The sequence below is a fragment of the Melospiza melodia genome, chromosome 12 (assembly GCF_035770615.1).
Source record: "Melospiza melodia melodia isolate bMelMel2 chromosome 12, bMelMel2.pri, whole genome shotgun sequence".
Classification (NCBI taxonomy): domain Eukaryota; kingdom Metazoa; phylum Chordata; class Aves; order Passeriformes; family Passerellidae; genus Melospiza; species Melospiza melodia.
The window spans coordinates 13,112,598-13,125,138 of record NC_086205.1 but is presented as its reverse complement, the minus strand read 5'-3'; the positions used below and the strand labels follow the sequence as shown (position 1 = coordinate 13,125,138).

General features: G+C 42.3%; 1 protein-coding gene across 8 annotated transcripts in view; it reads left to right on the top strand.

Moving 5' to 3' along the window:
- The first annotated feature begins 2,813 nt into the window (after nucleotides 1-2,813).
- SPHKAP (SPHK1 interactor, AKAP domain containing) overlaps nucleotides 2,814-12,541 on the top strand; it is a 63,697-nt gene continuing 53,969 nt past the window's right edge. For 2 of the 8 annotated variants that reach the window (XM_063166854.1, XM_063166860.1), the window contains exon 1: nucleotides 2,907-3,040. In XM_063166854.1, the coding sequence (XP_063022924.1) occupies nucleotides 3,000-3,040 (41 nt within the window). In that variant the 5' untranslated portion in view covers nucleotides 2,907-2,999. Of the gene's footprint in view, nucleotides 3,041-3,311; nucleotides 3,359-3,444; nucleotides 3,464-3,675; nucleotides 3,824-12,541 lie in introns of those variants that run through there. The other 6 variants (XM_063166853.1, XM_063166855.1, XM_063166857.1 and 3 more) reach the window with 6 other exon arrangements.

Genomic DNA, 12,541 nt, shown 5'->3' with positions numbered 1-12,541 from the left:
ACCTAGTCCAACCCCACAGCCCAGCAGGGTCAGCTACAGCAGGTTGTGCAGGACCATATCCAGATGGGGTATGAAATATCTCAAAGAATGGATGAAGTCTAATCAAAGTCCTAGTGCAAGTTTGGCTCCCTCTGATTTTCAGGAATGACTGACATATTTTCTTAGGAGATTGTCAGCTTGGTTTGCTGCTATTGTTTCAGTTTCTGTTGGTTCAAACTAACAGCTCTGCAGCAGTTTCTTCTGCTTCTTTTCCCAACAGAAGGGCTGACTAATTATTTTTAAGCAGTCATTTTTTATAAAAGCTGAAATCAGCAAAATCTTAACAACTGGAATAGTCTGTACCCTTAAAACATAAGAATATTGTATTCTCTGGCCATAACCTTCTGTCATCCAGTATGGGAACAGAGTCCTGGGCTGACACATAAAAGACAGCTAACTAAAATGCCACAGTATTCTCTTCCTGGTGCCAATTCATATCTAAAAGCTGAGAGAAAAATACACTCCTGGTGACAGCTTTGAAACAAGTCAATGTGTGACAGTAATCAGTTCTCTTCTGTCAAGTTGGATTCCAGAAAAAGAATAGTTCTTTTTAGGCTCTGTGCCAACATTGTCAAGGAATAAGAACAAAGGCACAAAGTAGTACTTGGCTAAATCCCTCAGAAATAAAAACTATGGGCTTTCAGTGAAAAGCGGTGCTGGCTACCTCAGAAAAGGATAATTCTGGTAGATTGCAGAGAAGTCAAGCTGTAATGGCTGGCTCAAAGAAGGGCTCTGACACAGTGAGAAGAAATAGACGAAGACATGTCTGTGCAACAGGTTTGTGGGATTTTTGCAGGATGACAGAAACAGAAAAGAAAGATTTAATAATGCAAAGAAAAAAAAGAGAAGAAACAAAATTACAGAGGGAGAATCAGGGGGCTTCATATCGTCTACAAGGATATGATAAAAATCAAACAAAACCAGCATGCTGGTAATGTTAGTGCTATCTGCTGCAGTGAGGGACTGATGAATAGCAGTGTTTATGGTAGAAAAACCAGGGTTCAGAGCCTTATCACATCAGGGAACAAAAATCAAACATAAAGATGAGACTGAGCAACATATAGTCCCACTCCTAATGAGGGAAAAACCTCTCCTATGTTTTTCTGTCTACGAGCTTTTCCTTTTTGTTAAATCACAAGAGCAAAAAATCTGAAATTAGAGAGCAGAAAACTTCTTATGAACTTCTGGAGTGACAACATCACTGAGAGAAAATGGTAATTTCCTTTCTCATTCCCTAACTGAAGGTCTGCTTGGCCTTCCCCTTCACAACAGAGGCAAAAGATTTTAACAATACTGAAGAAGCTGCTCAGCAAACCCAGGCATGCAAATGTGAAAACCACATCTGTAAAGCAAAAAAGCTTTGACCAGCTTTAGTCAGTAGCCTAAATGCAGCCTAAGAGACACCTAGGGAGCATCACAGAAACCAGGGAAGAGACCTCTGGACACCATATCTAGTCCAACCCCCCTGCTAGGCTGCAGTGTCTCTATTTCCTCAGCTTCTCCACTTTCCATTTAAAACCCAATCCTCTTTGCTTTGATTGACCTTTAACTTCAGCGACCATGACATAGCTGTTAGCCTTTCTGTCTCTAATGTCGCTTCACATGCTGACAGAAGGTGTAATCCATATCCTTAGCATAAAATCCTGAGATATTTAAAAATTAAGATGAAACTTCTTCCTCTTGGTTCTGTGCAAGTCACCGATAACAAACTCGTCAAGATTCAGGTAGCCTTTCTTAACAACAAAAAGTGTTTCTTCAGTAGTAAAAGGACACTGTGCCTCTAGCCAAAGTTGGTTAAGAAATTTCTGCACTGTAAATTGGAACAGAGAACAAAATCTGATTTAATATACAAAATAATTCTCTCCAAATGCCCCAGGCCCTTCCAAAACTCACTAAACTTCATGATTTCATAATGATGTGCCAGCTAAAGAGAATAGCAAGGTGTAGAAAAGGCAAAGGAATGATGTAGTGAAAGAAGAGAAACACTGAATCTTTATTGCAGAAAAAAAAGGTTGTCTAAACATGGATTTACTGCCCTTGCCCCCTGCCTTTCCCCTTTGTCTTTGAATTCACTCAACAAATCTCTGAACAGAGCAGTGACTAAAGAACAGGGCTCACCATACAGGAGTCAAGCTTTCAGCAGCATTTGTAGATTTGTGTAAGCTCTTGCCATGGTTTTACAGCTGGATTCCTGCTGAGTGTTTGCTATGTAACTAACAGAAGGGTAATACTCATCAACTAACTGGACAGGGCATATCTTGGGCTCTGACCTTAAGACTAAACTTACTGAAAACAAATCTCAGCAGAAGTTGAATCAAGTTCCTGGAATCTTGCCAGGAACTACAAGGCAATATCAGTTGTCTCCAGCCCTCCAAACCTGAGGCAAAAGGACTCCTGCTGAACCTAGGGTTCAAAACAATGTTTGCACCGTGCATCCACCTCTTGTGTCAAGTGCTTTTAATCTCTCCTTTCATGACTAGAGACCAGTTCTAATCATTTGTATTGCACAGATTCTCTGACATGGTTATGCAAAAATGATAGAGCCAAGCCTCAAGGCACTCGGTATTTTCCTGAAAAGAAAAAGCAAACAAACCAGGAAAAGTTTGCTGAAAGTAACCAAATAAAGTAGTCTGAATGAGCTCAAAACAAGACGTAAGTTGTAGTTAACTCTAGGCTCCTTCTCTAAATGCTTGTGTGTCACATCTGAGACAGCCAGAAAGCAATCCCCGTCATTTAAATCACATGGTTTACGGGGCTGGGGCTCCAGGAACATCATGACATTCGTAACGAGGACTCGGCAAGGATCGCCCGTATCTCTCTGGAGCCAACGCGCACCCCGCTGTCACATCCCCGTTCCCACACTGCAGCCGGAGCACAACGCCAGCAACTTCTGCGGCCGTCCTGAACTCCCGCAGCCGCCGCCGCTCCAGCGAACAGCTCCGACCGGCTGCGCCTCCCGCATGTCCCGGCCGGGCTCCGGCTGCCAGGCAGCGGTCCGCAGGTGCGAGGAGAGCGGGGCACGGCGCTGCCCTAACGGGGACGGTGCCTCCCGGGGCTCCCTGCGGTCCCTGAGGTGCCGCGCTCGGCCCCGCCGCAGCCCGCACCCCCGGGAGCGCGGGGCCCCGCGGGGCCCGGCCGCGAGGGAGGGCCGGGGGAGGCGGCGGGGCGGGCGGGGGAGGAGTGAGGCGGAGGGCAGGGCCGGGAGGCGCCGCAGCGCCGGGGACGCGCCGTCGCTGCCCCGACACGGCCGGAGCGGAGGGTCCGGTCCCGCCGCCTTCGCCGCCGCCATGGCCGGGCGCCCCCCGCCCGCCGCCCCCAGGTAGGGCCCGCGCCCCTCCCCGCGCGCCGCCGCCTGCGCGCTCCCGGCCGCGCCGCTCGGGGCCGCGCCGCGCGAGGGCGGCCGCGGAGCCGCCGGTGCCGCCGGGTGAGTATCGGCGCCGGGCACCGCGCGCTGCCGGCACCCCCAGCGCGCTCTCCGCGGCACAGCAGCCCGCGGGACGGACGGGCTCCCCGGCCCGAGGAGCCGCGCTTGGGTTCCGCCGTGCCCGCGGCGGAGCGGAGCCGCTGCCGGGCGCGGAGGGGCTCCGGGAATTGGCGTGCGGCCGCGGAGGGGCGGGCGACGCGCCGCACCTGCCGGGAGGTGCTCGGTCACCGCCGCGGCTTTGCCCCTACGGCTAAAGCAGCAACTAGAGGGCTTTTCTTACAATAGAAAGAAAAAATAGCCATTGTCGTCTAAATTCGCTCTAACAGCTGGTTCTCGTGCCGTAGCATCTCGAGAGAGTCGGTAAGTTAATTAGTGCTTAATGATACCTTTAGGATGTTGTGCTTAAACCACTTCGACGCGTGTCCGCTACCTAGTTAATCAGATTGCTTCACGATGAAAGAAAAAGCTAAAAATCACTGTAGTTGTGTTACCCTGGCTCCACCGAACGCGCATTTATAGCGGTCATGAAGAACCGATTAGCGCAAAACTTCCTGCGAGACGGAAATGGATGTACGGATAGCAGGAGCCTACCGGAGATGCAAGATGTGGTTCAGCATAATTTTCAACAATCAAAAGTAAATTGCATTCTGATAGTAGCAGGCAGACAGAAGTATTATAGAAATTGTACCATTTAAAACTATCATAGATAAAAAGCATATGTTGTCAATTATTACAATTCGTTTTGGTTTAGTTGTTCCCAGTGCAATGTCTAAAGGAGTCGTAAAAAACGGATAGAAATAAAGTCTGGAGAATGCACAACCTAAAAAGGAAGATGGTGAAACGATATGTAGCTACCTAAACACACAAGAGGAACTACTTGGGGGAGGGAGGGACAACGACACCTGAGTGGGCGATAATTACTTTGAGGAGAAATTGCTTCTATTTACTTGAAAGAAACAAAAAGCTTTAAAGCAATCCCTTAGAGAGACTGATTGAGTAGTGTTTCATATCAATAACATTTACTGACCAAACCTTAATAATGCTTTTGCACTTCCATCTGAATTGCCTGGTCTAGAAATAGGCCTTGCCAATTTTTCCCCTGACATTTCAGGGTGAAGAGAAGATTACTTAGCTTTTTAATTTTTGTTATTGATCATAGCACGTAATTTTAATGCATTTTTACACTATGAGTAGCAAAGAGATTATAGTAACTTTAGTATTTTATGGGAAGTCACTATCTGAAAGAAGGATGCAGACTTTAAGGCAAGAGAGGCTTTTAGGTTATCTGACATGACTTCTTGTATTTCACACTCTACAAAAATAGGGTAGAATGCAGTCTTGACCCCAAGATAAAGAGATATTCCAGCAAGACAGTCTTGAAGGTATCAAGAATTGGACAAGCTGCTGCTTTTCTTGCCTATGGTCTTGTTCTCATTGTTACAAATTTACCTCCTCACAAGCCTACAGTCATTTTCCAACTCCACAATCGTTGCTAAGCTTTTCATCACTGTGTTTAGAAACTGAGCAAGCCAGTCCTAGTCCATTCCAGAGCTCTGCCATCTGGTCATCTCTTCACCTCTGCAATAGGCCTATTAACCCAGATAGAATTGCCTATTTCTGTAGCAAGGCCAAGGCTAATCCTGTTCATGTGAGCAAGGTACCTCTTTCATCTTCCTGAAGAGTGATTCTCTTCCCAGAGCTTAAGCAGGTCAGACTCCCTATACCAAGAGCTACCATTCTCTCATTTATCTCCTGAGGCTCTTTTGACTTGTTATTTGTTAATCAAGGGAACCCTTTCCTTGCTGAAGCTTTAATTGTAAGCTTTCTGTCTGGGAATAAGGATCCCAGGACTCCAGGAAGGGTGACGAAAACAGCAAGTAGTTTATTCAGGTCATGCCTGTCTTCATCAGGAAACCCTGAATTAAAAAAAAAAAAGCACATCTGGTTGAGATGCAGTCACAACAGCTGTTGAGAAATGCAAACTTTGAATGTCAGCATTTGGGAGTTAGCTTTACTGACCTCACCAAAGAAAGTTTTCACTGTCAAACTGTTAGAAATCAAGGGTATTTTTCATTTTCCTTACAGAATCACTTCAGGCTTTATTAACCTGTTTCTGTGCCTGTTTACACCTTATCTCAGTCACCTACACATCCCTTCCTCAGTGGAGGCCACAGCTCTGCCCACTTGCTGACTGTCACACATCAACCGTCACTCCCAGAGCTCAAAAACTCAGCTGCACATCAGCTCCTGCTCAGTGCCTTCCCTTCCTTTGGCTTCCACAGCTGGAGGCAAAACCATAAACCCTCGGCTGGGATGCCAGCAGTCACTGCAGAGCAGTGCAAGCAAGTGGCCTTCAGGCTTCTGATAATTGAGCATTTCCAGCAGCAGCTTCTTGCAGTGAACACTTAGCCTGGGGGTCAGATGAGCAGCTGCAGAGAACTGCACAGAGCTGGTAGCTGCCACTCTCCCTTCAAGCAGCATTTTTGATGCATGTTGCAGTTGGGGAGCTGGAAATGTGATCTATAAGGATTTATTTTTGGGGGTTTTTGTTTGTTTGTGGTGGCTGGTTTTGGTTTGTTGGGGTTTCTTTATGGAGGAGGAAAAACACCCCCACATTAAAAAGATATACCAGCTTGCACTTTGCCTCATCAGGTGAGAGACAGGAAGAAAAAGGCATGAACTTTTTACATATGAGGCAGGAACTTCCTTGTTTCTGGCCACTGTGTTAGTGACTATCTGGGATGCTGCTGCTTAAGGACATGCAACCACCCTCTTTTGTAAAACTGCAGTTTTTCTGCTCAAGCTTATGAAACCAAACCTATAAACATATGCAGTTTTCTGTATCCGAAAGAAACATTGGCTGCCAAATAAAAGTCTTTCAACACGTCTTTTGGACTGGAACCTGCTTTCAACACACCTTTTGTGTAAATACTGGAAAGAAAGGGAGGAATTAAAAGTGTGCTTCAATTCAGAATTGGAAACAGCAGTGGAGCTTAGAAGCAACATTAGACTGAATAGTAATTTAGAAAAATTAAAATGCCTGTACATTCAACAGAGATGAGAAGTAGCAGGTTTTACGTTTTAAAAAGTGAAAAGAGAAGTCCGAGAACAGACAAGTTCTTTCTATTTCTGAGAACTTGCTCTGCATGTAACAAAAAAAGTGTTGAATCACCAACACAAAATGATCTTTGCTACATCTCAGAAATACCTGGTGTGGCACAGAGTGCCCAAAGAATGGCTGGGAAAAGCCTTTCTGGTTTTACAGGATCCTGGGGGAAACCAAGCACTGTTTACATTTGATGAACATGCTAGGGCTGATAACAGATGTAAGGAGGTAAGGTAAGATATTTGAAGCTGAGAAGAGATCTAAAAGCTGTGGCTGTGTCAGAGCTTCCTTACAGGCAGCAGGCATGTGGCACTCACTGAGTGCCTCTGGAATTTTCACTGTAACACTGTCACAGACAGAGCTGACAGCTGCTCTTGTGCTCCAGCAAGGCAGCCTGCATCTTGTATAACAGAGAAAACAGATTTGGTGGCTTTGAACTAAGATGCTTTTAGGAATGAGTGAAATAAAACTTTGATCCTTTAAGGAGACAAGATTGCAGGCAAAGACTCCGCAACAGCCATGGGAATAAGCTACAGTAAACAATTCATTGGAATAAATCATTAAAGAAAAGAGAATGCCAACAAAAATAAAATAAACAGAAAAGCAACACATAAACAGAAATAAATACTAAACATTTATTCTGAAAAATTACCAGTGATGAGTGAAATGGTACAAGTGAAGAGGAGCAATGGGCAGTGTTTGGTGGGACTGACCACGTAGAGCACAATTTACAGGCCTGTTCTCCATATTTTTCCACCTCTGTGAGTAAAGGAAAATCGAATGTATTACAAATCTTATTTAAATTAGAGAGAGCGAATAAGTCTCCTGAACAAGTGAGTAATGTCAGAACTCCCATTATCAGGAAACTATGTGCATTAGAGCAGCAGCTGGCGTCACATATGAGGATGAAATTTATTTTTCTGCACTCATGCAGAACCAGTACTGCAGCCCAACCAGAGGAATCAGTTTAATACTTGCTGGGTATGCTTTTTATTTGCAAATTAGCTGATGAATGTACCAGATATTATGTGTGTAGCAGCCAGAAAAATTATCTGATAAGTTTCAATATTCACTAACTTCTTCCAATGTTAGTTTCAGTCTCAGTGGTGGGAATTCTTGAAATGACATGCTGTGCCCTGTTTTCATGGGCAATTTCTTTAAGCAGTTCACTAACCTGGCTAACCTGTGTTGTTAAACATAGACAAAATTCTCAGAGACGCTTTCCTTCAGTGAGGTCAGGGGAGAAAAAAAAAATCAGCTAAAACCAACAGGAACCTAAATTGTCAAAGGTCATAAGTCTGTGCACGAGGGATCTGATCCCTTGAGGGATGGGACTGTGGGTGAAGGGAGGAGGGAGACTCGTAGAAGTAGTAAAGAAGTTAACTATGGAATTTCCATGCTTTGTTTCACTAACCCACTTGTACACTACAGCTTATGTCCAGGCTTGGCATCTCCATTTCTTCCTTATTTAATCAATCGCATCTGGTTTGAATTCTCTAATCCTGCCTACCCTAGCCTCCCACAAGAATTTCTCACTATTTTCCTGAAAATATCCATTAATCTCCTCTTTCAGCTCCAGCTCTAATCCGGTGCATCCCTTCTCCCCTTTGTGGCTGCAGTAGTGTCAGTCACTCTGTTCACACCCTGCCTGTGCACACCAACCCTTCTCCTCCTTGCTGCAAGCACTAATAGCCGCGTAGTTTTGAGCAGTAACTCAGAAGAAGGAAAACTAATTAAACTTCTACATCAAAACAATAGTTTTAATTACCAACTCACTGGATAAAATGCAGCAGCAGCTCCTCTTCTCCTGATGTGTTGAGCAGGCTTTTGCCTGTGCTCTCTGGGGAGAAGCAGAAAGGGGAAGCCTGCCTGGCACTCACAGGGATGAGGCACTTTGTAAAACTTCACATCTCTCAGGATCTCAGTGCCAGAAATTGGTGGGGCTTGTTTCCCAATTTTTTAACCACCTCTTTGCTTATCAGTGGATTCAAAAGCGCTTCAGACAGCATGTGCAGTACAGCTTCCCTTCCTCCTGCTTCACTGAAAGAGAGAAAGAAAATATACTGCATATTTTTCGTTGTCCTTTAACCCGAACTACAAAGTTAGCATGTGCAGATTAATACTACAATATCTGGGATTAATTTGCTGCCCAGAATGAATTTTAAAACTTCTTTTTTAGTCTTGTCAGCCTTTGGATTGTTGTCATTAATCTCTGGTGTTTCCCTCAGTAATTTTCTTCACTGCAAGACTTGCCTGGTTATTATTAAATATCTGGCTACTGCAAGAGGCCACGACACACAATGAGTAGTTATCAAAGTTAGGTTTCCTCTTGGTTGTGGCGTCACAATTTCTTTTACATCTAATTATTCTTGACTGCTATTTAAGAAAGTGTCATTTGTAAGTCTTAATTAAATTTAATTTATCACTGAAAGAAAAAGTTATTTTCTAAAACTGCTAACACAGAAGTTGATGCTGGAGTACATATTTCACTGCTAGTGAAATTCAGAACTGGTCAGCAAGTCCTGTATAATCCTAGGCAGTGACTTTTAAGACTGAAACTTAGCGTTTATGCACTGTCCTGAGCTGGCTCCATGCACTTGCAATAACTATCTTCCAAGTATTATGGGAGTTTTTTTATTTTCTGGAAAAGTTTTGATCTATTACATGAATTGCTAGGAAATTGAAATTCATTGAACAAGTACATTGTTGTGGTGTAGTTAAAACTTTCTAAACAGAAAAATGCACAGAATTTTGTAGGACTTACTTGTATTTTCTTTTAGCAGTGAAAAATATCTGTGGTCCTCATGTAGTCTCTGTGAGATTGCATAGTTATCAAAATTTCATGTACAGGCATTCCATCAGCCGTGGAGCTGTTCATTACATGCCGTGGCTCCTCAGAATATTAAAGGGAGAAAGAAATGACTCTTAGTTTCCAGAACTGTGTTTAAATCAGGTCCCAATCCGTTTCCCCTAAGATGCATTTATAACCGTCTGTGCTATTTCAATTTGAAAAGAGAAGAAATCAAATCAGCAGGGTAATGTTTCAACAACATACTTATAGATTGTTCCTCTTCTATGTTGTCAGGGCAATGTCCTCCTTCTCAGTGAAAAATGTGTATTACCATTGTAGACATCTAATAAAAATGAACAGGTCATTTATTTTTAAAAGGAAAAGATTTGCGTGTTGTGGTGTTGAAATGAAAACCTGTTATCCTCACATAAACTCTGGAATAAGGCCTTCCCCTCAACTGGAATAAATCAAAAGGCTTCTTGAACATTTAAAAATACAGAAGTAATAGCCCAGGTCTTAGGGAGCTTAGTTATAGATCACATTGTATCTGCTAAGACCTTCAATCCTAAACTTAATACATGCCATAAATTCAGTGAAATCCAATGGTCACTTTATCCACTTTCCCAAAGGTAGCATATATGACCTGTATCAGTGTTTACATGATGTAATTTAAGGTTAGTGGAGCTACCAAACACAGAGTTTTTACAAATATACCCATACTTCCGAGATTTTGGGAATCTGTGCATTATGGAACAGTGTATATGACTATAAGAGAGAGGTGGCTTTTGGTACTAGCAACAGTTGCAGATTTTTATTTCATACTAGAGAAATTATTTCATAGTTAAGTATGTATTTGTTGTGTGCAACAGGTGATTTTCTGATTCAGAAGGCAAGGCTTTTAAGACATCACATATAAGAAAAATAATTGACTACTGAAAAAATAGCGACAGACCATAAACAATTAATATAAATACAAATACTAGTCCAAGTCCAATAATGAAACAAACAAAGAGGCTGTAGGACTGGATTTACTTTGCATGAATTGCTTTTGCATACACAGAACCAGACCTCTGTGTTACCTGTGTCTTTCTGTAGCTGCAATTGTTACAGTGACCCTCACTAATGAAACAATAGGAGAGAATATGGTTAAACCTGGATTTAAGTACATACTTCTATTTTCGTTCCTCTGAATTGAAAGAGCTTAATGTTCAGAGTAAAATTTAAGCACAGCCAAAGGCATGAAATAAGTGGCAACCTATGATCTTAATGAAGTTAATAGGAAGAGCTGGTTTATATTTTTTTTTTCATCAGTTGTAAGTGTAGGAATACTCATTTGGCAAGTACTCACAGAATCACGCTGCAGGCAGTGATAAAGTTGTCTGAGAGCTTAACCTGAGCTCAGGCCGTGGGGCAGACGGTCCTGCTGCACCTTGTGCATCCCAGTGGGAACAAGTTAACCATGTCAAACCCAGCTATCACAACATCTCATAATTAATCTGAAGTTCATTGCAAAGCAGTGGCAGTTTATCTACATCATGCTGCTAAGGAATTAATTAAATTAGTAACACATTGACCTGATTCACTGTTAGACTCCCAGAGATAATGTCCCATGATCATTACGGAGTATGAAATGCTGTAGATTTTAGAGAGTAGAATTAAACACTCATATTGCCAAAAAAAGCTCAAGTTTCTTGGACTGAAATATCATGCTTTTTTAAGCTGGTATAAGTGAGGAGAAAGTTGTGAATGTTGCCTTCACCTACCACCAAATCCTGTTTATCACATTACAGTCCATGGAAAAAAGAAATTCACAAATTGAAGCAAGTTAAACCAAATATAATGTTTGCAATATCTTGACAGAATGGCACAAAAACATGTTTTTTCATATTAAAAGCCAAGTTGATTAGAGGCAGCTTCATTTAGTTCACATCTCTTACAATGATACCATTCTTTTTTTAAAAAACATACTTTTAAGGTAATGAGTTTTGAGATTTTTTTTTCTCTCTAATCACAGACTGTACTTATTGACATATTCACACAGCATCAAAATTGGTAAGATTTTTGTTTCTTTGGGATATTAGTAGCAAATCAGAATTGTTCAAAAATATTTCAGGCATGTAAAATATGTTAAAATAAGATCTGTTGTGAATAAACCATGACAAAATGTATTCTTTGGCATTAAAATAAGCAGAATGTACCCTGGCATTTTAACTAGTTTATAAGTGTAACTGCAGGTGGTCATAGAAACAATACTGGATTAAAGAGAATAGGAAATTTCTGTGAATATTTCAGATAAAAACACTTATTTTTAGACCATTGTTTTACTTTTCTAGTATCATTAGTCAAGGTAAAAACATACTGCTTTCTGAACTCTGTTATAATCCTAGACAATGTTTTGGAAGGTTTAGCAGGAATCCAAACCAACTTGGCTTTCTTGCGAATTGAAAGGGCTGGGAAAAATAATGAAGTTGAAGAAATATATGCATTCACTAGAAATAATACATTTGCTGGATAGGTACTTTTGAAAGTACTTTAGATACTGTTAAGGTAAAATATTTCCAATAATCTAATTGAGTTTAGTAGGGACCAATATCCCAACTATATAGTGTCATTTTGACCAGTTCTAATCCATAGATATGTTGGTATAGGTGCCAAAGGAACTAATTACAATAGGCTACAAATTGCCTTCATTTTACAGCTGTAGAAATGATGTTACAATTGGGCAGTGTGATTACTGAGAACAGAGGAAGAAGAGCAGACTCTCCTTAGAAGAGTATCAACCAAATCTCCTGGCCTTGCTCACAGCAGCAAAATCTTGGTTCTCTTGTTGAGCAGAAGGGATGCATTCAAGCATTTGGGTTCAAGGCACCTGCTAAAATCTGGTCTTCCAAACAGGAGATCAGAATGTCTTTGGTGGCTCCCAAAAAACCTGCAAGCCACCATTGTGTTGTGAGTGAGGCTCATCTGCCTGTTTTACCTGAAGCACTCCCTCCTTCCCACCTGAGAGCATCCACACAGGCTGACCTGGATATTTATTTGCTGGTGGGAAGGATCACTCTGCAGTGTCACTGTCCCTGTGTGTGACACTGGTTCACCTAGTGCATGCCTTACAGATTCCTGATAACAGGAATTCCTGATCACCTCATCATATTTTTCTCCCTCTGCTCTGATTGACTTAGAT